Source organism: Geotrypetes seraphini, chromosome 1 (genome assembly GCF_902459505.1).
Source record: "Geotrypetes seraphini chromosome 1, aGeoSer1.1, whole genome shotgun sequence".
In the NCBI taxonomy this organism is placed as follows: domain Eukaryota; kingdom Metazoa; phylum Chordata; class Amphibia; order Gymnophiona; family Dermophiidae; genus Geotrypetes; species Geotrypetes seraphini.
The window spans coordinates 451,458,007-451,482,440 of NC_047084.1; the positions used below are offsets into that span (position 1 = coordinate 451,458,007).

At 45.2% G+C, this 24,434-nt stretch overlaps 2 protein-coding genes across 6 annotated transcripts in view; one reads left to right on the forward strand and one right to left on the reverse strand.

The window, feature by feature from the left end:
* PFKFB1 (6-phosphofructo-2-kinase/fructose-2,6-biphosphatase 1) overlaps positions 1–792 on the forward strand; it is a 70,304-nt gene extending 69,512 nt beyond the window's left edge. For 2 of the 4 annotated variants that reach the window (XM_033921312.1, XM_033921303.1), the window contains exon 15: positions 253–792. In XM_033921312.1, coding sequence (XP_033777203.1) covers positions 253–312 — 60 coding nt within the window. In that variant the 3' untranslated portion in view covers positions 313–792. The remainder of the gene's footprint in view (positions 1–252) is intronic. The other 2 variants (XM_033921322.1, XM_033921332.1) reach the window with 2 other exon arrangements.
* Positions 793–810: 18 nt separating this feature from the next.
* The window catches only part of LOC117348819 (non-structural maintenance of chromosomes element 3 homolog), a 68,182-nt gene continuing 44,558 nt past the window's right edge, over positions 811–24,434 (reverse strand). Inside the window, exons 8-10 of one of the 2 annotated variants that reach the window (XM_033921347.1) lie at positions 18,804–18,866; positions 6,951–7,065; positions 811–1,266 (exon numbers count right to left, since the gene is read on the reverse strand). In XM_033921347.1, the coding sequence (XP_033777238.1) occupies positions 1,183–1,266; positions 6,951–7,065; positions 18,804–18,866 (262 nt within the window). In that variant the 3' untranslated portion in view covers positions 811–1,182. The remainder of the gene's footprint in view (positions 1,267–6,950; positions 7,066–18,803; positions 18,867–24,434) is intronic. The other variant, XM_033921355.1, reaches the window with a different exon arrangement.

Consider the following 24,434-nt stretch of genomic DNA (forward strand, 5'->3'; position numbering starts at 1 on the left):
TACACCATACCCTTTTTGCTGACAGTACCTCATTAAACCAAATAAACTTCTTCCTACCTGAACCTTTCCTCAAAGATATGGTAGTCACTTCTTCTAAAGCCTTCCTTTATATAGCATCACAATAGACCACAGGTTCTTCCAGGGTTTCTTTATGATGTTATAAATTCCCAATTATTGTTCCCAAAATGGTTACTGTCATATTGCATTAATTTGCCTATGTTGATTTTCATCTTTCTCCTTTCTTTAACACAGAATGTAGAAGTTTCCCGTGACCCAGAAGAGGCACTAGATACGGTACCAGAACACTTCTAAAAAGGACAAGAAACACACAAAGGAGATAATTCCCTTCCTCTGGAAGTTTATTCTCCCTTTACTGGCTAGTTCTTTTTTAGCCTTATTGTGAAAGATCTTTCACCACTGCAGATACTACATCAGAAAGAGAAATGCCTTTGCAGTAGGAGGAAGACTGGTGCCTGCCATTTTCCAATTGTGTATAGAGAGCAGAGCTCTAATCCCACCCCTTTTTAATCTGTAAAGAGATGACTGAAGACTATGCTGACATTTAAAATAAGGGGGGGGGGGAGGGCAGAAGCACAACTAGAAATCTCCATATACAGTTTGCTGGGATAGTCTTTGAGCAGTTATGTGCTTGCTATTATTTTTCTTTTTACTTCTTTTAATTATTCTACCACACCTAGCCTCTTCCCCAGTCTTTTAGTCTCATTCACTTGTTGCAGCTACTACATGGCTGGTGCTATAGGCATTTAGACCACTATATATCAGTATGTGTAGTATTAATAAAACAAATCATAACAAAATAAAACTTTTATTTAAAAAAAAAACCTTGTCTCACTTCCTTATTGGCATGAACCATTTACAGTAGGCTCTCTTTCACAATTGTAAACCATTTCCCTTGAAATAAATACACACAAAACAAAAGAATAGCAGAAGCATTGCAATCAGAGAGGAGGAGGGAAAGTCCAATGGAAGTCATCATTAAATGGAACATCTCAGAGAAAGACTTAGGCAGAAGATATAAGATAGCACCTATTGCATAGTGTAGTAGTAAAAAAACAAAACAAACCCACAAGTGGGCTCTTTGCTGGTAGCTGGAAAGCTAGCAAGCTGTCCTCAGGTAGTAGATATGATGTAGAATCCATAAGAGAAGGGGCATAGAACAAGTCAGGGATTAGCTGCTGTAGCAGCACTCTCCGCCATTGCCTCCTTGTAGTGTGTCACCCATGACTCAGGAGCCTTGTTCTGAATCTGATAAAATGGAGACAGTATATTAGTACAGTAAAACCTTGGATTGCAAGTAACTTCGTTTGCAAGTGTTTTGCAAGACAAGCAAAACATTTTATTAAATTTTAACTTGATATACAAGCAATGTCTTGCAATACAAATACATACAGCATACACACATCACAACTGAGCCAATTTGTTCTCTCTCTGACGCTGCAGGAGTGTAGCAACTGTTCTAAATGAGCAAGATCTTGCAATACAAGTATGTATAGTATTTTGTATTCAAGTTTTTGGGTTGTGGAACGAATCATATGAGTTTCCATTATTTCCTACAGGGAAATTCGTTTTGATATACGAGTGCTTTGGATTACAAGTATGCTTCTGGAACTACCGTATTTTCACGTAGATAACGCGCACCCGTGTAAAACACGCACACGGGTATGGTGCGCGGAAAACACAAATTTATGTACAGAAATTTTTATATACCGCGCACACCCGTATACCGCGCATGCTGCCCGACTCTCCCGTCACCGCCCGACTCTTCTTTCACCCGCCCCGACTCTCCTCTGGCCACCCCGACTCTCCTTTCGCCTGCCCCGACTCTCCTCTCCCCCTTGAAGTCCTGTCCCCACCCTGAAAGCCTGATGCCCCCCCGATGTCCGATTCACCCCCCCCGCAGGACCGCTCGCACCCCCACCCCGAAGGACCGCTCGCACCCCCACAGCCTCCCGACCCCCCCCCCCCATCATGTAGAAGCTCCTACCGGTGTCCTACTGCTTCCTCTTGGCGGTCCTGGCCCTTCTGTGAGCCCTGCGCCTGCTGCTTCCTCTTCCGGCGGTTCGCCCTTTCTCTAACGTCAAGCCCTCTTGCCCCGCCGACTCCCCGACACGATCGGGGCAAGAGGGAGCTCAAGCTCTCTTGCCCCAGCCAACCGCGGCACCCCCGACACGATCGGGGCAAGAGGGAGCTCAAGCCCTCTTGCCCCCCCGACACGATCGGGGCAAAAGGGAGCCCAAGCCCTCTTGCCCTGCTGACTCCCCAACTCCCCGACAATATCGGGGTAAACTGCTTGATTTTTCACAGTTGCAACATAAATATGGTCTTGGGCACATGGTCGGGTTGGGCCCATGTGCCTCAGGCCCCACCCCCAAGAGGGACCTAAGGCTCCCGGGCCTATTCTGATTGGCCCAGGAGCCTTAGGCCCCACCAGTAGGCGGAGCTTTGGGACGGATGGGCCAAACCGGCCTCATTCCGTCGTTGGCTGCCTGCCGGACAGGCGGGTTTGGCTCCCGTCTGTCCGGCCAACTACACAAAGGTACGGGGAAGGGGGGTGGGGGTGTCCTGGGGGTCGGCCAGGGGGGTCGCGGGTCGGCTGGGGGGGCGGTCGGAGGTTCTTGGGGGGGCGGTCGTTGAGGGGAGGGGGGTTGGCTTCGAGGGCAGAAGGGCCTGGGATCCCTCCTGCCCGTAATGTAGTGCGGGGTGGGGGTAGGGGGTCGCCGTGGCCAGGAGGGTTTGGGCTCCCTCCTGGCCCGAACAACTAGCGGGGGGGGGGGGGGAGTCGCCAGGGCCAGGAGGACTTGGGCTCCCTCCTGGCCCGATATTGTCGGGGAGTTGGGGAGTCGGTGGGGCAAGAGGGCTTGGGCTCCCTTTTGCCACGATCATGTCGGAGGTGCCGCGGTTGGCTGAGGCAAGAAGGCTTGAGCTCCCTCTTGCCCCGATCGTGTTGGGGAGTCGGGTACGTGCGAGCGGTCCTTCAGGGTGGGGGTGCGAGTGGTCCTTCGGGGTGGGGGTGCGAGCAGTCCTGCGGGGGGGGGGTGAATCGGACATCGGGGGGGGCATCAGGCTTTCAGAGTGGGGACAGGACTTCAAGGGGGAGAGGAGAGTAGGGGCGGGCGAAAGGAGAGTCAGGGTGGCCAGAGGAGAGTCGGGCGGCGACGGGAGAGTCGGGCAGCATGCGCGGTATACGGATGTGCGCGGTATACAAAAATTTTTACATATATTTGGGTTTCCCGCGCGCTATACCCTTGTGTGCGTTTTACACGGGTGCGCGTTATCTACGTGAAAATACGGTACATACGTATCTATCCGAGACCATATCTTTTCAGTTAATGCTCTTTCAAATCATTTTCGAATGGAATCCAATCTTGAACAATTTAAAACTCTTTTTAAAACAGGTTTATTTATGGATGCAGTGGCGTACCAAGGGGGGGCGGTGCGCCCCGGGTGCCAGCCCTGAGGGGGTGCTCCCGGCCTTGCCGTTCAGTCCCCCCCACCCCCGAAGGACCGCTCACCCCACTGACCTTCCTGCAACACCTGTGAAGCAGCCCGCAGCAGGATCGCGACGTCAGCGATCCCTGAGCTGCTTGGGCGCTGCTTCCTGCGCCGCGGTCCCGCCCCTCCTCTGATGTCAGAGGAGGGGCGGGACCTCGGCGCAGGAAGCAGCGCCTAAGCAGCGCAGGGATCGCTGACGTCGCGATCCTGCTGCGGCTGCTTCATAGTTGGTGCGGGGAGACCAGAGGGGCGAGCGGTCCTTCGGGGTGGGTCGGGGCATCAGGCCTTCAGGGTGGGGCGGGTGGGCAGGCAGGCAGGCTTTCAAGGAGGAGGGGGGTTACAAGCAGGCAGGCAGGCCTTCGGGGTGTGTGCAGACCTTCAAGGGGTGCAGGCCTTCAAGGGGGGGCAGGCAGGCCTTCAAGGGGGGGGGACAGGCCTACAAGGGGGTGGGACAGGCCTTCGGGGGGGGGTGAAGGCCTTCGGGGGGGTGCAGGCCTACGGGGGGGTACAGGCCTTCGGGGGGGGGTGCAGACCTTCAAGGGGTGGGACAGGCCTTCGGGGGGTGTGCAGGCCTTCGGGGTGGGGGTGCAGGCCTTCGGGGGGGTGTAGGCCTTTGGGGGGTGCAGGCCTTCAAGGGGGGGAAAGGCAGGCAGGCCTTCAAGGGGAGGACAGGCCTTCAAGGGGGGGGACAGGGCTTCGGGGGGGGGTGCAGGCCTTCGGGGGGGGTGCAGACCTTCAAGGGGGTGCAGACCTTCGGGGGGAGTGCAGACCTTCAAGGGGGGGACAGGCAGGCAGGCCTTCAAGGGGGGACAGGCCTACAAGGGGGTGGGACAGGCCTTCAAGGGGGGTGCAGGCCTTCAAGGGGGGACAGGCAGACCTTTAAGGGGGGACAGGCCTTTGGGGGGACCCTGGTTTAGAAGTACACGGAGGGAAGGGGGTGTTCAAAGAGACGTGCATATGCCAAACTTTGGGGGGGGGAGAAATAATGGGTCTGAAAATAGAGGAGAGGGAGAGAGATGATGGACCATGGGATTTAGGGAGGGAAGGAACAGAAAGGGAGAGAAATTGGACACAAGGGATGGTGTGGAGGAGGGATAGAGATACTGGATAGGAGGGTAATTAGGAAAAGAAAGGGAGAGATGCCGGATGAAAGGGTAGTTAAGAAAAGGTGGATCTGTGGAGGGAGATGAAAAAAAGGAAAGATACCAAACTTCCTGGGAAGGGAAGGGAAATGGAAAGGGAGGACAGAGTTGGCAGATGGATGGTTAGCATGCAGTAAGAAGGAGACCCTGGCAAGCAAGTTATCAGAAGAAAACCAGAGCCTTGGACCAACAAGATTTGAAATATAACCAGACAACAAAAGGTAGAAAAATTAATTTCATTTTCTGTTTTGTGATTATAATATGTCAGATTTGAAATGTGTATCCTGTCAAAGCTGGTGTTGGACTGCAAACGTGAGCTAGGATTTAACAGAGAGAGGAAAAGTCCTTTTTGTTTCTTTATTTTATTTACACCACAGCGCCAGTGTGGTTAGGATAAGCCAAAGAGGGTGAAAAAGCTATAAAACCCACCAGGAGTTTTGAAAAAAATCACCCAACTGGGCAGGAAAATCGAATTGAAAAACCAATTCAATAGGCTGAATCGAATCAAAATTTTTTCCTGAATCTGGCAGCATTAGTTTGCGCTACTGTCTTAGACTTTAGGACCTGGGATTGGGGAGAGATGGCATCCTCAGTACTTTATAATGCAAGTGATTTGGTCAGACTTTTGAAGGGTCTGCAGAAAAAAAATATTGTATAGGCCGGGGACATGAGACAGCAGGAAATGGGAACTTTTCTTCCTTCTATTTTTGTGAATGGAAAGGCTGAGGTTGTCAGAGAGTTCAGTTAAAATATGTGCTTTATAAGAAAATATAATAATGTGTTTTATAAAGTTTATAGCATAGCTGGCCTACCCAGTGAGGTGTTCCTAGTGGTGATGGTGGCAGCGTGTCAATGTGTTGAGAGGAAGAGGTGGTCTGGGAAATTCTGCTGAGCAAACTCCGGGCCCATTTCCACCCCCCAGTTAGTCCACTCCACTTAACTGGTTCACACACTGAGTGGGTCTTTGGGTGTTGTTTTGGGATCTCTTCCAGTGGTTTATCAGTATCTCCTTCTGGTCCAAGGAAGGAAACTTTGTTAACCTTAGCATTGACCTTCAGAATATGTTTGTAACAGCTGCTTGTGTGGCATTAGGCTATGTAGTGATCGAAAGAAAAAAACAGACCTTTGCACATTTTTGCACTATATAGTGGGTGTATGAGGAGATTCACATTTCCTGCACAGCTAAGTCCATGTGAAGTTACCTTGTGCTGTATTTGACATCTAGCAAGGTCTCTGTTTGAAAGGAAAGATCTAAACTTAAAAATGAAGTGGCCAGAAGTTATGGTAAAAGCAGTTTTGTTCTCATCTGTAGGGGCCTTTGTTTTCACTTCTTATTTTAATGTATTTTTTTTCTGGGAACTTTTCAGTGTTTTTTTATAATGGGAACAAAAATGGAAGAGAATTAATGTGTGTGGGATGAGGGGGTAACTAATTTCTTCAGCTAAATAATTCAATCCACTTCAAACAGACATAGGAGAACTCACGCACCATTCACACACCCTCCAACCAAAAACGTCAAAAGAAAAATACTGTTCGACAACCTCCTAGCCATTCGAGCTGAAACACTCGACCCCCAACTCTACAACCAATTGACATCGACCACAGACTGCAAAACCTTCAAAAAGAAATAAAAACCCTTTTATTCAAAAAACACATAAAACCGAACTAACACAATCAGAACTGTCCCAAGCATCACCTGCAACTACTCCATATGTACTTCTGATGTCATGACAATTCAGACATAATTTATGTTATGTTATGTTTGGAATATAAGAAAATTTTCACTGCCTGTTTCTATTCTGACCATTTATTCCGTTTCATGGTCATTACAAAAAATATTTTTTTACATGGGGGGGTGTCAAAAAATGATGGGCCCCGGGTGCCACATACCCTAGGTACGCCACTGTATGGATGCATTCGGCTGACAGACCAATGACTTTGAACAGTGCAGGCCTTGGAGGAACAATCGGAATCTTGGACCACACAATCAGTTTTAAATCTTTTCTTTACTTATTTTACTGTCGATTATGTAGTTCTATTTCCTGATTTTATTTAATTTTCATTTTTAAATATTTTTATTAAATGTAAACCGCATAGATGTTTTGTCAATGCGGTATATCAAATGTAGAACAAACTTGGAAACTGCTGCCTCTGAGGCATCTTAGGCTCCAGTTTGGTTATCGAAATCTAAACCTGGCATTTAAGCCTAGGCCCCTGTGCATGACAGGGACCAGCACAGTTGCTTTGCTACTGAGCCAGCTCAGAAGACAATTGAATTGCAGGTTCTGCACTTACTTTAGATACAAATTTCAAAATGTTTATCTTAGAGGTCTCCTTAAAGGCACGGGGTCCCCAGCGGAACTCATACTCTACAGGTTCTGTATGTGGGATACGTGTATATTCCAGGTACCTGTACAATAAAGAAAAAAAGCATTATTTACTCTTGTTCGGCTAGTATCTGAACAAGTCCATTCCTTATTAGCAAAAAATATACATAAGGGATTTATCTTCACTGCTTCTTACAAAAGGGAAGAACATGGTCTTATCTGCTAATTTTATTTTCCCCTCCAGTCAAAATCTACAGGTTTTGTTCTGTTACCAGTAGATGTAGACAAAATACAAGCTTATGGACCTTGCCCCTACACAGGGTGCTGTGAAACCTGCAGCTCTGCAGTATTATTTTTTAGCAAACAAAAGTAGAAGCACAATCCAATAAAAACCACAAATAAATAAATAAATATATAAAAAGAGGAGTTAGATAAAACACAGAACAGCGCAGTATGGTAAAAGTCACTTTTATTCAAAAAAGCCTGAAGCAGCCAAGCTTTGGCTTGCGTCTGCATCAGAGATAAACAATAGTCCTGTAGCCTGATTCAGTCTTTAAAAATAAATAATGATCCACTTATGAAGAATAGTTTTGAGATACATTATAATGGAACTCCTGATAATTGAAGCCTAGCCAAAACATGGCCATGTTGGGCTTGTTTGAATAATCATAAAACACATAAAACATTTTGTTTTCAAAAGGACTGATAAGACTGGATCCGACAAGGTCCGCATTTTGAAGAAACACTCCTTCCTCAGGGGTCCTAGTATGAGCAAATTGAATAAATGTATGTCTGAATAACAATGGTGACAAGAAGAAATTATTGATACTTTGTGTATTGAAAAAATTATAATGTGAAACCTTCATTAATATAGTGTAACGCAATCATGTGCAAGGGTTGAAATGTGATAGTGAACATTATATAAGATTAATAATGATTTAAACTTAGTAATAACAATTAAAATTAATTAGAAAGTGTAATAGTGAACACCAACCTAAGAATTAGGTTATGTGAAGCATAATGGTGAATTGAAATAAATAAAGTAAAATATGCAAAGATTGACTCCATATTGTGCATGAGTGTAGAATGAGTGAGAACCAGAAACCATATGTGAGGTGCAAAAGTGAGAATGTTTGTGAAGATACATACTTAATACGTATCAGAACAAAATAACCTACTTTTTCTTATCAAATTTATGTATTGTTTTACATTATTGTAAACCGAGTCAAGCTCCTCTTGGTTGATGACTCGGTCTATAAAACTAAGTTTTAGTTTAGTTTAGGATAACAACTGAATAAAAAACTGGAAACAGCTTTAATGGAATATATAAATTCATCAACAGCACAGAAAAAATATTTTAAAATTAGTTTTAAGTTTTTTATTGATTTTTTCATATAACAACAAGTGTCATATTTTTTCATACAATTTTTTTTAACAATACACTTGATATATCTATAATGTACTTTATATAAAACATATCTTATATTATCTTTACTATGATTTTACATATTATATAAACTTTAATGATTTTATCAATTATTATTTAATTATAAATCCTTTTCCCTCCCTCCATTTTGTTATTGTCACATAAGAATAACATCTATTATGATAAATTATTTATAATTTATGACAAAGAGAATAAAAACCTTACCCCCTCCCACCCTCCCTCCTTTAACCATTATCTTAATATGGGAAAAATGAAAATCAGTCATTACAAAAATCTGTTAATGGTCTCCAAATCCTCTTGAACTTATCAATATATCCTTTTTGTGTTGCAAATGTACGCTTCATCTTATATATATGGCAAACTGAGTTCCACCAAAAATTATAGTTTAATCTGTCACAATTTTTCCAGTTATGTGTAATTTGTTGAACTGCTACTCCAGTCAATATAAATAAAAGTTTATTGTTATCTGATGAAATTTGACTCCGAGCTCTCATTGCAGTACCAAACAGTATCGTATCATATGTCAAGGCTACCGGATTTTCTAACATCCTATTAATTTGAGGCCAAATTGATTTCCAAAATATTAATATGTATGGACAATAAAATAAAAGATGATCTAATGTCCCTATTTCTAGATGACAATGCCAGCATCTATTAGACTTAGAGCTATCAATTCTATGTAAACGTGTAGGGGTCCATAAGCTCTATGTAAAATAAAAAACCAAGTTTGTCTCATAGAAGCTGATAATGTGCATCTTAACCTCCAAGACCAAAGTCGTGGCCATTGAGATGCATTAATCTGATGCTTAATCTCAATGCTCCAAATATCTCTAAGACAGATGGGTCTCTTGTATGCAACATATATCAGCGTTCTGTCTTTTTAAAAATAATAATGCCTTTTTTCTTTTAATCGGGTGATTGAGACCATTAACGTTTAGAGATATTATCTTAAGATTCATTATACATTAATATAATTTGTAATGTATCATCCCAATCTTCAATATTCTTTATATATTCCATTTTTCCATATATAATATAAATCAAAAAATTGCTTACTTCACCCAAACCCTGCAACTTTAAAGTCCACCCATTCCCTCCCTCCCCTCCCCTCCCCTCCCCATACATCTACGAACACTTGGAAACGCAAATTAGATCAGGTATGACATCACTCCATCACAAGCTAAAAAATTATAATTTGTATCTATTACTCCATATTTATAACATAACGTAGTATCAATAGAATTAAATATTTCTATATCTTTGCTTTCTTTTCCATCCATTCTCACAATCATATTTACTTATATTCTTAAATCAGTCACTCTATATATATTTTATAGATATAAGAATTTTTAAATTAACTTAAATCAGTCACCACATGCATTTTCAATTCCATTCATAAAAACAATTGCTCCAAAAATTCTAAAATTAGATAAGAAAATATTTAAAAATAAAACATAAATAAAAATTTTCATAACCCATTTCCATTATCATACTTACTTGTATTTCCAAATCAGTCATACAAAGCCTTAGAGAAATATATCAATTTACCTATATCTGTAAGAAAATGGGTTAAAATTTACTTTCTAAATCATGCGAACTATTATATTTTTTTAAAAATAAAATATTATTTTCCCCTATATATCAGTTTATTTTATTCTATATATTTTCACATTTAAAGAGTCTTATCATCCATTCCATCCATATTAGCGCTTTCTTTATAACTTCCTTTTCGAGTTCCCTTCTCTTTCTCCGTAGACGTGACGTGACGTGACATGAAAGCAACCAATCTTCTTCACTTCCGGTGAGATCATTTACTAAAAAGATAAGACTTCCTGTCTTCGCGCAGTCTTTCAGCATTGACTCATTGACTAGCACTCCTAGCATATTGTCTTTTCCTTTTGAGAGCAGAGAAGCAATGGCGCTGAGGGGAAATCTTCCAAAAACCTGTCGCAGTCCAACTTCCAATCCCCCATACATGCAGAATCTCCAAGGTAAGTCAACGCTCCGTCTTTTCTCCACGTCACTCAGCCTTTGACGTCTTCAATGTCACGCCGAACCATTCCATGCTCGCGAAAGTAATCATCGTTATTATTTAAAGTAAATTGAAAATTCCAGCATTCGAAACGGCGAATTCACTTTATATATTTTCAGAATTCTTTTACCGTAAAAATTAACTTAGAATAAGATAAAACAAAATAAACTAGACTCAAAGTGAAAGCATTTGATATCAGAACAATCTTATTGAAATGTTGAAATATTCCCAGTTTTATCTATTTAAGAAGTCATTGGCTGTTCACATTGTTCGATATATTCAGCTAATTTTTTATAATCAGTAAAGCTCTGTGTTAAAGTTACTTTCATAACCGCCGGGTAGAGAAGTCCATATCTAGCCCCCAGTGCTCGTAATTGAGGTCTTAAATCAAGTAGTTGTTTTCTTTTGAGGGCAGTTTCTCTGGCGAAGTCTGGTACGATATGTATACGTGCATCCTGACATCTTAGATTTTTATTTTCTTTAGCCAGCTGACATATTTCAACAACATGTTGATATCGTAATAGTTTAAATATTAAAGTTCTTGGACCTTTTTGTGTGATTGTTTTTTGTCCCGGTATTCTGTGCGCTCTTTCGATTTCAAGAGGCACTTTGGATTTTAAAGGCAGTATCTTTGGAAGGAATTGTTCTAAGAAAGTAATGGGATCATTTTTTTCCACTCCTTCCGGCATCCCAATGATCCTTAAATTATTTCTTTTTTCTCTATTCAAACAGTCTTCCAGATCTCTCTTTATTATTTCCATTTCTTTCCAGGCTTTTTTGTTTTGTATAACTTCAGCATGTACCTCTTCCGATTTTTCTTCCAAGTGTGTTATTTTGTTATCAATTAGATCAACTCTTTTTGTAAGCGTGGCAACATCATCAATTGCCTTTTGAAGTTGTTTTTTGATTTCCAGTACAATATCTTTAATCTGTTTTATTTCTGCCATCATATCTTGATCTCCTTCCAAAGGCAACGGTACTTTTGAAGGTGTCCCTGGTTCCGGCTTTGATCGTTTATTACTGCTTGTACCCGATCCTCTGGCTCCTGCATCGTATTTATTTTGTTTACCCGATGCCATTTTCTTATGATCCACAGCTTTTTTCAGCAAAATATCGGTATTGGAGCTTTTTATTTTGAAATAAGAGCTTGTTTGACACGGAGCCCGTCTATCACCCGACCATTTGCTTGCGTGTCCAAGCCACGCCCCAATATTTTAAAATTAGATAAATATTGTGACAGCAAAATTAATAGGGATATGGATAAACATTTAAAAAAACAGAATGAATCTGGAGAGCCCACTGAGAAACAAGACATAAGCATGGAAACAGAAAGAGAATGTAATATGAAATTGTCCAATGGAAATAAGACAGAGAATCAAAATAGTGATTGTGAGATACAATGTAAAAAGAGACTAGACAGCATGCATTGATAGCTATAGGCAGAGAGAAAGAGAAGAATGGAATATAAAACACATTAATATATATTTAGGCTGTTAAGGTGACAGTAAAATAACCAGCAGATTGCCTTGCGGCAGTAAAATGTAAATTAATGTGTTTGGCAACACCATAGCCAAAGAAATTAGAGATTGTCCTTGTGGGTGCTGCTACGGTACGTTGTGAAAAAGCAAAAACGAAAATTAGAGTGCATAATAACGTAAAGATATTGGACAAAGAGCTGTGATACCGAAGATAATTTACAAAGCATGTTATGTTTAAAATGTATATTCTGTTAAAAACAATATGCTTGAAAATGGGCTCAGTACAATTTAATGATGTGAGATATCTAAGCGAACAAGCTGTAACACCAAAAGGCATCGCGCAAAAGGATGAACAGCCATTCACTGGTAAGTCCACATATGTTTCATCTTTATTTTTATTATTTTTTCTTTCATCTTTACTTTTTCTCTAATAGTCTTGTCAACTTTCAAACTTCACTGGGCGGTTCTTAGTATAATTTGCTTTGTAAACTGCCTTTTGGTGTTACAGCTTGTTCGCTTAGGTCTCTCACGTCAGACATGGAGAAATTAGGTTCTTACCTGCTAATTTACTTTCTTTTAGCTTCTCCAGACCAGTAGAGGTTAACTTTACGAATGGGTATATATCTAATCATGACCAGCAGGTGGAGACTGAAAACAAAACTTTGGGACAGTATATCCTAGCCCCTCCTCTCTATTTCCCTCAGTCTGCCGAATAGCCAAGCAGAACCAAGAACTGGAAAACAACAGAGAGAAAAAACAATACTCCGAAAGGAGTAACAAATAACAAAACCCAAAATGCTGTTGGAAAATGCAGAGGAGAAATTCCCGAAGGAAGAATGTCCCCACAGCTCGCCAGCTAAGCCAGCCGAGCCACAGCCGCTGTTCTTCAATTCTCCCCGGCCCTAGAAAAATACTAGAACCCGCAGCAAAAAACCAAAAACTGCCCGCGCAACAGCCCCAACAACAACAACAACAGACAGGGTGGGGACCTCTACTGGTCTGGAGAAGCTAAAAGAAAGTAAATTAGCAGGTAAGAACCTAATTTCTCCTTCTTTAGCACTCTCCAGACCAGTAGAGGTTAACTTTACGAATGGGACGTACCAAAGCAGTCCCTCTCACGGGCGGGACCCCCGAAGGGCCGATACCAGTACACGCTCACCGAACACCGCGTCCCGACGCGCCTGCACATCAACCCGATAATGACGAACAAAGGAATGCAAGGAGGACCAAACCGCAGCCTTACAAATATCCACAGGAGGCACGAGCGACGACTCAGCCCAAGAAGCCGCCTGACCCCGAGTGGAATGAGCCTTGAGAAACTCCGGAACAGGCTGATGTTTCAGAAGATAAGCGGAAGCAATCGTCTCCTTGATCCAGCGCGCAATAGTAGCCTTAGAAGCGCCAGCTCCCCGACGAGGACCCGCCAGGAGGACAAAGAGACGATCGGACTTCCGGAATTCCTGGGTCCGCTGCACATAAGAGCGAAGGACCCGACCGACATCCAACTTGCGCAGCTGCCGTTGCTCAGAAGAGCCCTCCCGACCACCCAAGACCGGGAGAACCACCGATTGATTGACATGAAAAGGAGAAACAACCTTAGGCAGAAAGGAAGGAACAGGCCGCAAGACGACCCGCTCCCTAGAAAACTCCAAGAAGGGAGTCCTACAAGAGAAAGCCTGCAGCTCAGAAACACGCCTAGCAGAAGTAATGGCCACCAAAAAGACCGCCTTCAAAGTAAGGTCCTTCAAAGAACAGTCGTCCAACGGCTCGAAAGGCGGACGCACCAATACAGAAAGAACCAGATTAAGATCCCAAGAGGGAACCGAGGGCCGAAGGGGAGGCCTAAGCAACTTGGCCACCCGCAAAAACCTAATCACATCAGGAAGAGCCGATAAACGCTGACCTGACACCAACCCTCGAAAAGCCGACAGGGCCGCAAGATGAACCCGGAGAGAAGACCAAGCCAGGCCTCTATCCAGACCGTCCTGCAAGAACTCCAGAATGATAGGCAGAGAAGCGCGAAAAGAGGTCACTCCCCGCGCCCGACACCATTCCTCAAAGAGACGCCAAACCCGCACATAAGCCCGAGAGGTAGAAAGCCTCCGGGACCCCAACAGTGTAGAGATCACCTTGTCTGAATATCCCTTCTTGCTAAGGCGACCCCTTTCAAGAGCCACGCCGTAAGACAGAAGGGAGACGGGTCGAACATGGGAATGGGACCCTGCATCAGCAGGTCGTCCGAGAGAGGCAGAGGAAGAGGATCCGCTACCAGGTGCCTCACCAGATCCGCATACCACGGACGGCGAGGCCAATCCGGCGCCACCAGCACCACCAAACCCGGATGGTAAACAATGCGAAGAAGCACTCTGCCCACCAGCGGCCAAGGAGGGAATACATACAACAGCCCCTCCGTTGGCCACTGCTGGACCAGAGCATCCAGACCCTCGGCCAGACCGTCCCTGCGACGACTGAAGAAGCGGGGCACTTTGGCGTTGCCACCCGTGGCCATCAGGTCCATCAGGGGCTGCCCCCAAGCCTGCACTATCAACTGAAACGCCTCGGCGCCGAGACACCACTCTCCTGGATCTAGGAAGTGACGACTGAGGAAGTCTGCCTGAACATTTTCTACTCCGGCTATGTGAGAGGCCGAGAGGTCCAGCAGATGGGATTCCGCCCAAACCATGAGCAGAGCCGCCTCCTGCGCCACCTGAGTGCTCTTGGTGCCCCCCTGACGATTGACATAAGCCACCGCCGTGGCATTGTCCGACAGCACTCTGACCGACTTGCCCCGCAACAGGGAGTGGAAAGCCAACAGCGCCAGACGGACCGCTCTGGTCTCCAACACGTTGATCGACCAGGCGGCCTCCTCCGCGGACCAGGTGCCCTGAGCTGAGTGACCCAAACACTGAGCCCCCCAACCCAGGAGACTCGCATCCGTCAGGAGCACCGTCCACTGCGGGAGATCCAGACCCACCCCCTGAACTAGGTGAGGGGTCTGGAGCCACCAACGCAGACTGCAGCGCGCCAAGCCTCGCAGGGGAACCGGAACATCCATCCCGTGCCTCTGGGGAGACCACCTCCGGAGCAGAGCATACTGGAGAGGACGCATGTGGGCCCGCGCCCACCTCACCACGTCCAGGGACGCCGCCATCGACCCCAAGACCTGGAGGAAATCTCGCGCCCGAGGACACCGGGACGCCAAAAGCAGGCGAATCTGAGATTGCAATTTGCTCACCCGGCCCTCTGGGAGGAAGACCTTCCCCAAGGAGGTGTCGAACAGCACCCCTAGGTACTCCAGACGCTGAGCCGGGACCAACCGACTCTTGGAAAGGTTGACCACCCAGCCCAGCGACCGGAGAAACTCCACCACCCGAGCAGTAACCCGGGAGCTTTCCTGCAACGACTTTGCCCGAATTAACCAGTCGTCCAGGCAGGGGTGTACCAGGATGCCCTCCGACCGCAAGGCTGCCGCGACGACCACCATCACCTTGGTGAACGTCCGAGGAGCCGTGGCCAGCCCAAAGGGAAGCGCACAGAACTGAAAGTGCCGACCCAAGATCGCAAAGCGCAGGAAACGCTGATGAGAGGCCCGAATGGGAACATGCAAGTAGGCCTCCGTCAGATCGAGAGAAGTGAGAAACTCCCCCGGCTGAACCGCCAGAATGACCGACCGCAGAGTTTCCATACGGAAAGATGGAATCTTGAGAGCCCTGTTGACCCTTTTCAAATCGAGGATGGGCCGAAAAGTCCCCTCCTTCTTGGGCACCACAAAGTAAATGGAGTACCTGCCCGTGCCCCACTCCGGAGGGGGCACCGGAACAACTGCCCTGAGATCTAGCAAGCGCTGAAGGGTCTGGCGAAAAGCCTGCGTCTTCCCCGGAGTCTGACATGGAGAAGCGAGGAAAAAATCCGGTAGAGAGCGGGCGAACTCCAGGGCATAACCGTCCCGCACCACCTCCAGGACCCACTGATCGGACGTGATCTCGGCCCATTTGGGGAAAAATTCACGCAGCCGGGCCCCCACCGGAACCAAAGGGGGCGCCGGCAAGGCGTCATTGTGCAGGACGGGAAGCGGGGGAACCGGCGGAGGGATTCCCTGCCCCCCGACGGGCCCCCCGAAAGGGCTGCATACGCTGGAAGAACCGACCCCGGGAAAATCCCGGAGACTGGAAAGAAGCAGCCCCACGCCCAGGGCGATACTTGCGAAAATCCCGCAAACGCCCCCGGGCCGCACCCCCCCGAGACGCCGGGCGGGCACGGTCCTCCGGCAGACGGGGAACTTTCGAGTCCGACAGAGTCTGAATCAACTTATCCAAGTCCTCTCCAAACAAAAACGACCCCCGAAAGGGAAATTTAGTAAGCTTAGCTTTGGACGCAGCATCCGCCGCCCAAGCGCGCAGCCACAACACACGCCTTGCGGCCACGCCAAAAGCCATAGACTTAGCCGAGATCCGCACCAAGTCATAGAGAGCATCCGAGAGGAATGAGGCCGCCATCTCAATCTTCGCAACCTCCTGATCCACCAGAGACCAGTCGTCAGACTCTCGATCCAAGACCCGCTCCGCCCACCGAAACACGGCGCGAGCGACCAGTCCCCCACAAATAGCCGCCTGGACCCCAAAGCCAGAGACCTGAAAATTTTGCTTAAGGAGGCCCTCCAATTTGCGCTCCTCAGGATCTCGCAAGGCAGAACCGCCCTCAACAGGCACGGTATGCCGCTTGGAAATTGCCGAGACCACCGCATCCACGACCGGCGAAGCTAACGTAGCCCGATCCCCTTCAGGAATGGGATACAGGCGAGCCATGCTGCGCGCCAGCCGAAACGGCGTCTCCGGCGTTTTCCACTGCTCCAGGATAATATCCCGAATATCCTGATGCATAGGAAAAGAGCGGGAAACGGTACGGATCCCCCGCAACAGGGGGTCCCCCACACGCGGAGTCTCCGGCGGCGCGTCCTCAAAACGCAAGACCGAAGAAACCTGCTGAATAAGGTCAGGCAACTCATCTTTCTGAAAAAGACGCACCACAGACGCCTCGTCACTGGAGAACGGGAAATCCGACAACCCGCCGCCAGCTTCCGTCCCCTCCAGAGAGTCCTGGAATTCCTCAGAAGGGTCCAGGTCCTCCTCCAGACCGACCCGTTCCTCCGACCACAAATTCTCGTCCCACGACACCCGCGGACGCTTGGACAAGGGAGGCGGCGGAGGGGACGTCACGCCAGACGAAAGAGGCAAAGCCGCAGGAAGCGCGGAGGAAAAACCACCCCCCGAGACCCCCTGGGCGCAACCGGGACCCCCAGCCGCCTGAAAATAGGCTCTGCATAAAGAAAAGAAAAATTCAGGAGAAAACCCCCCCGAGGGTCCCAAGGGACTCCCTGCCACAGCAGGGGACCCAGCAGAACCTTGCCCCTGCATAGTCAAAACAGGGGGAAGGTCACCTGAGGTGGAAGACAAAATGGAGGGGCCAGACAGAGAAGATGGCGTCTTTCCCGCCAAAACAGCTCCCTCCACAGCCTGCAGCGGCTGAGAGACCTGAAAAGTCTCAGCCGCTAAAACAGGCAAGCCGGCATCAGCTGTCAAAATATCAGCTGAGAGGGAATCCTCAAAAACCCGACCGTCGGCGGCTCGGGGAATCCCTCCGTGGGCGGACGGAGAAGACCGGGCTTCTCCTCCGTTCCCTGCCGACTCGCGAGGCACCATCGGCGGGGAGCTCTGGGCGCCTGCAGCCGCTGCCGACGGAGCTCCTCCACCGCACCGGCCTGAACACCGCTTGCACAGGCCGGCCGCGAGTGCCTCGCGTCTGGAGCACAATGAGCACTTTTTCCCTTTAGAAGTGCTCATTGCTCCATACGCGACCTAGCTGCAAAAAAGTGCCGGTTAGTTGAAAAAATACAGTAAAATACAGTTTTCTTAAAGGGAAACAACCCTCCAGACCAGCACTACCTCAGGATTTTTTTTTTTTTTTTTTTTTTACAGAACAGACTCCACAGGCTCTCAAAGCAATAGTCTTGCTTGATTTAGGGGGCAAGGCTTATTGCTGAGGCTCCTCTAAAAAAAAGTGGGGAGGTGGAGGAAGTGGGGGGAGGGACCCCGCTCGTGACCCGCCGGGTTTGACACCCCCGAGGTCGGACGAACCCCCAAACAGAGTCCGTCCAAGCTCCGTCCGGCTAAAAACAGGGACAAAAAAACCCCTTAAACAAATTCCAACAGCCCTACCAAGGGAGATGGGTACAGATCACTCAACACCTGCTGGAGACTGAAAGAAGACTGAGGGAAATAGAGAGGAGGGGCTAGGATATACTGTCCCAAAGTTTTGTTTTCAGTCTCCACCTGCTGGTCATGATTAGATATATACCCATTCGTAAAGTTAACCTCTACTGGTCTGGAGAGTGCTAAAGAATAGTCAGTTAGCAATAGCTAATAGCCATTAACTTAAAGCCTGCAAGAGACATGATATACAAAGTACATATAATTACGCTATGTATAGGACTTAGATTACTATTATCCAATTCTTTGAAAGCTTGTATTATGAATAAATTATTGAACTGCAACTGTACTCTCTTTAGTGAAGGAAAGTGTGTGCTGTCTCTGTGGCAGGAAGGCCACAGCTCTCAGACCTCCTTTGTCTTAAAAGGAAACAGCACAATTTCTCTCTGGTATGGTATAAACAGCCCAGCAGTTGTCTTGTTAGAGGCTGCTCTGTGCACACCAGGACTTCAAGTTCAAAACCATTATAACCATCAAAACCAACAGACATTATATCTATACCAAGCACTGTCTAGTCTGCTTAAGAAGGTGGTCGCATCTCAAACCATGCAGTCTTGATCTGCTAACATTTACTATGTTACTAGGTGTAGGGACTTACTTTTGTCTTACAAACTCCTCTGTTACCAGCTTCTTAAGGTCCCCAAACTCACTGTTCTTCTCCCTTTTAAGTGAATAGGGGCAGTTGAATTTGTGAATTTACAAATAATGCAGAAGTATCTACTAAATAGTTTAAAAGAGATATGAATACAAAAATGTGCCTTAAAATAGATAGAAATTGAAAATTAACCTGTTAAACATCCTTTCCTTAAGTCCTACCAGACCAGTCTAGACAAGTGGGTAAACAAGTAGGTCTTCTTATACTGAAGTGATCTGTCCCACAACAGTTTCTGATTTTAGGTTTTAACCAATAATCACCATAAAACAATCCAATGCAAAAAAATGAACAGATTTGTATTACATAAGTATCAGAAAAACCACCACTTCCTCTAATATTCTCTCACCTCTGAGCTTATCAGGAGATTTTGGTACAAAACTTAAGTGGAGAATACTAAGTGACACAAATGTACAGGTACATGTTTGAATCCATCAGAAAAGGAACCCAGTAAAGTACCTGGGGCATAAAAGAAAAAAAAAAAAAGGCTAAATGATGATTGTTTACACTTTCAAAAAAAACAACCTAATTAACTGTAAATTTAAGTGCTCATTTTCCAATTTATAGACACTTAGAAATAAAAGCTCTAGCTATAACATGACCAAGCCAAAGATACATGAGACTATTACTAAACAATAAATGCTTATGTACTAACTCATCACTTTTAAGCTCAGGATGTTCTTCTGTCATTAGCAGTGCCTTAACCTTCAGGTTAAGCAATGTTAAGAAAAAGAAATACATGCAGATTATATTATAACCCCAAGAACTCAATTCTCTAATGGTCCCCAAAGCACTCCTGAGCCCTGGTAAAATGTATTCTGCAGCTTTAAGGAACCTTTAAAGCCCATCATAACGTAAGCAGTACAATTTGCATCCCCGATACATCTAGATATGGTAGGAATGCTATGGATGGATAAAGTTTAAGTATCTTAGTAGCAATAAAATGTTCAGTAGGGCGGTCTATAAGACTATGTAAAAATTCAACCTTATCAGAACATGCCTCCACAAGTATGAATATATTCTACCTTATGTAGATAAGATATGGTTAGAATATGAAGTAATTTCAGACAAATTTAGAGATTTCTCATGGTCCTACAATATCCTCATAATATGGCTAGCTATTCATAATACTGTAGTAATGTGGTTAGAAACTGTTACTTACCCCCTTCTTCTACAAAGCTGCGCGGTAACGGCCAAGAAGCCCATAAAGATTTAAAGGGCTTCGGGGCTGTTGCTGAGCAGCTTTGTAGAAGAGGAGGTTAATATTGGTTGGATACTAAATAGCTATTCTTTGAAGCTGTTATTGACATTTTTACTGGTATTTGAACAACAACTGCTTCAACTAATAGCCAATCCATTGATTACATTACATTACATTACATTACATTAGTGATTTCTATTCCGCTTGTGCCTTGCGGTTCTAAGCGGATTACATTAGAAGATGGCTGGTCATTTCCAGGCGATGACAATACAATTATATGTATAACTTTACAAACTTTGCATACCTAACTTTACATAACTTTTCTTACATAACTTTACATAACTTTGCGTGGAGTTACTTTGTGTTACTTTACATTATCCTTACCGTGCTTGCATAACTTGCATTAAGTTTACATAATTTATCTTACAAAATTTATCTTACATAACTTTACACGACTTTACTTAGAGTCAATTTATGTTATTTTACCTTATTATTCCAGTACATTGCATAACTTACATTACATGATATTACAAGGCATAGCCTTATGTTATATTACGACGCATAACCTTATGTTACATTACATAATATTACAAAGCCTAATCTTATGTTACCAAAAAAATCGTCTGTTCCTAGGTTGTAATATCTGATTTTTCGGTATTTGGGGAAACTGTGTTTCTAGGTATGATTTGGCTTTTCGCCCGATGCAACTAGATTGGATGTTGCCTATGGGGACGAAATTGCAGTTGGTTGTGAGTTGCAGGAGGTTATGAAGTGAGAGAAGATGTTGGTAGATTATAATATTGGGATGTGTTTTTTGAATAGTATGGTTTTTATATATTTTCGAAACGCTTTGTAGTCCGTAGTTGTGGTCAGCAGCTTGGATATGATGGGGTCAATTTTCGCAGCCTGTGTAGCAAGTAGGTTGTCATATAGCTTTTTGCGTTTTGTGCCTTTGAGTGAGGGGTATGTGAATGGGGTCTGGGTTCTCCTTACTCTAGTTGAGAGGTTTCGGGTTAGGCGGCTGTTTAGGTAGAGTGGTGCTGTTCCGTTTAGTGCTTTGAATAATAGACAGTATAGTTTGAATTGAGTTCTTGCTTGTATCGGTAGCCAGTGTGAGTCGAGATAGGCATTAGTGATGTGATCGTATTTTCCTAGCGAGTAGATAAGTCTGAGTGCTGTGTTCTGTACTGTCTGTAATTGTTTGGTCATGTAAGCGGGGCAGGGTAGATAAAGGCTGTTGCAGTAGTCTACAAGTCCTAGTACAAGTGATTGGACTAAGATCCTGTATTGTATTTTGTCAAAGAATTTTCTTATTTTTCGCAGGTTGCGCATGGTGTAGAAGGCTTTTTGGATGGTTTTGTTAGTATGGGTCTGCATTGTGCATCTCCTGTCTATTGTTACTCCCAGGATTTTGAGTGCTGGCTGTATTGGGTATGTGATTGTATTTGTCATCAGATCAGTTAAGGTAGGTTCTTTGTTTTTTTCTAGCAGCAGGAATTTGGTTTTATCCGTGTTCAGTTTCAGTTTGTGGTTGGTCATCCATGTTTCTACCGTTTCCAGAGTTTTATTCAGTCGTCCTGATGAGTTGGGGTCTTGGGTATTGAAGGGGAGAAGGATTGTTATATCGTCTGCGTAGCTGAATGAGACTATATTTAGGGAGTCTAGAGTGGTGCCCAATGAGGATACGTAGAGGTTGAAAAGTATGGGTGATAATGGAGATCCTTGTGGTACTCCACAGGGGTTTGACCAAGGGTCAGATATGTGGTCTTTTGTCTTTACTTTATAAGTTCTAGTTTTAAGGAAACCTTGGAACCAGTTGAGTACCAAACCTGTGATCCCTATGGCGTCTAGTATCTGGAGTAGTATGTTGTGATCCACTAGGTCGAAGGCTGCTGAAAGATCTAGTTGGATAAGTAGTATCCTGTTTCCTTTGCTGAGGTGTTGGTGGGCTATATCCATTAGAGATACAAGTAGTGTCTCTGTGCTGTGGTTTTTTCTGAATCCTGATTGTGATGGGTGTAGTATGTTGTGGTCTTCTAAGTAGTTGGTGAGGTATTGTGCTACAAGTCCTTCTTGTAGTTTGATATATAATGGGATTGAAGCGATGGGTCTGTGGTTGGCTGGATTATTGTTTGGAGCTTTGGGATCTTTCGGTATGGGGGTGATAATAATCTCTCCTAGTTCTGGTGGGAAGTGACCATCTGTGAGCGTGGATTGTAGCCAGTTCATGAGGTTAGCTTTGAACTTGATGGATGCGTTTGTTAGCAGGTACGATGGGCAGCTGTTTAGGTCACAAGAAGTTTTACTATATTTGTTGTATAGTCGAGTCATGTCGTTCCATTGTACTTTGGGGAAGTTATTCCACGTTCTGTCAGCTACTAAGGCTTCATCTGTTGTTGGTGTTGTTATAATCTCATCGAGAAGGGTTAATGAATTGTTGAATGTGGATCTGATATTGGTGATTTTGTGCTTGAAGTAGTCTGCTAATTGGTGGGCTGAAGGAGATTGGTTTCCTTGAGTAGCTAGGAAAGGTTTGGTGTCCGTGAGTTTTCTTACAATATTGAAGAGTATTTTTGAGTCTGGGTTTTCAGTGCCTATTAGTTTGGAGTAGTATGCTTTCCTTTTTTCTTTTAGTTTGAAGTTATATTGTTTGATTTGGGTTCTCCATGCTACTTTTGTTTGGTCTTGTTTCTGTTTTTTCCATATTCTTTCGAGGTGTCTGCATTGTCTTTTTAACTGGAGAAGTTCAGCGTCGAACCATTTGTCTGAAGGTCTACAGATTTTGTTTTTTGTTTTTATTGGTGCTAGCTCGTTCAAAGTAGCTTCGCTAAGGGTACGCCAGTGAGTTACAAATTCTTTGGGGTTGATGTGGTCGAATGCTGGATCTACCTTCTCCCAAAATGTAGTTGGATTAATTTTCTGTCGTGTGTTGATGTGGATTTTTTGGGGTGCGGGTTTGTGGTTGTTTTGAGCCCAATTTATAGTGAAAGTGTATTTGTAGTGGTCTGACCAGAGGGAGGGGTGCCATATACCGTTGGATGTGTTTTGAGTGTCAAGGTTATGAGACGTGAATGCTGCAATGTCCAGTTGGTGGCCTTTTTCGTGTGTGGGTTCGGGGTTAAGTATCTGATAGGATAGGGTATCGAGATATGAAAGTATTCCCTCTACTTGTTTGGAGGAGTGGTCTTCTAGATGGAGATTTAAGTCTCCGAGGAGTAAGTTGTGGGTGGAAGTTAGTGAATTCTGGAGAATGAATTCTTCGAGTTCTTGTTTTGATGTGGACCATTTCCCTGGTGTGACATAGCATAGAATGCAGGTCAGGTTTCCGGAGAGAGTGTTATCGGAGAGTTGACAGGCTAGAAGGTCCAGGTGAGGGGATGTGTTCTTGGCTAGGACTTTTAAGTTAAAGTTGTTTTTTACTATGATGGCTAACCCTCCCCCTCGTTTGTTTTCTCGACAGACAAGCTCTAATTTATATCCTTTTGGGCAGAGATCTATTATGCTTGGGTCGGAATCTGAAGTGATCCAGGTTTCAGCTAGGAATAGGCATCCTAGATGATCTTTGATTAGCCAATCTTTGATTAATTCCACCTTTGGATTGATTGATCTTATGTTCATGTAAGCACATTTTATTGGTGTGAAATTTGTGAAGGAGAATTGTGAACTGATTGAGTTGAGGAAGGTTCTTAGGGGTGACAAGTGTTTATGGCTGTTTGTCTTGGGTTTTGGCGGGGGTCGTTTACCCCAGAATGTTGGGATGCTTTCTAGGCTGGAGTTGGGACATGGTGTCAGAGTTCTGAAGGAGTGGAGTTTCCTGGTTGGTGGAGTTTGCCTGAGGTCTGTTGTAATGATTGGGATGGAGTAAGTATGGTAGCCTGCTGTTTTCCAGTTGGATATGAGGAGGGCGAGCAACAGAAGGACAAGCAGGGTTTTAGGAAGGCGGGTTGCCATTGCTAGGGCGTTAGTTGCTAAATGTACGATGTGAGTGATCTGACTGATAGGATTATCTCTTAGCTGTTGCTTTATCCTATTTTGGGGAGCTGGTGAGCTGCTTGTTTCTAGTTTGCTTCACTACTGCCGCTTCACGAAGGCGCTCACTAAGGTGCATGTGCCTTTGTCGTGCGCCTTTGTCAGCGCGCCGAACGGCTGCGCGCCGTGGGCAGTCCAAATTTCAACCGATCTGTCCCTCGCTGGTCACGGGTGATGGGCGGAGCGGAGCTCGCACGCTCTCCTCTCCTCGAATCTCCGGGGCTCTGCTGGTGGCTGAGACGGCCCTGCAAATGGCTGCGCGCCGTGGGCAGTCCAAGTTACAACCGATCTGTCCCTCGCTGGTCACGGGAGAGGGGCGGAGCGGAGCTCGCACACTCTCCTCTCCT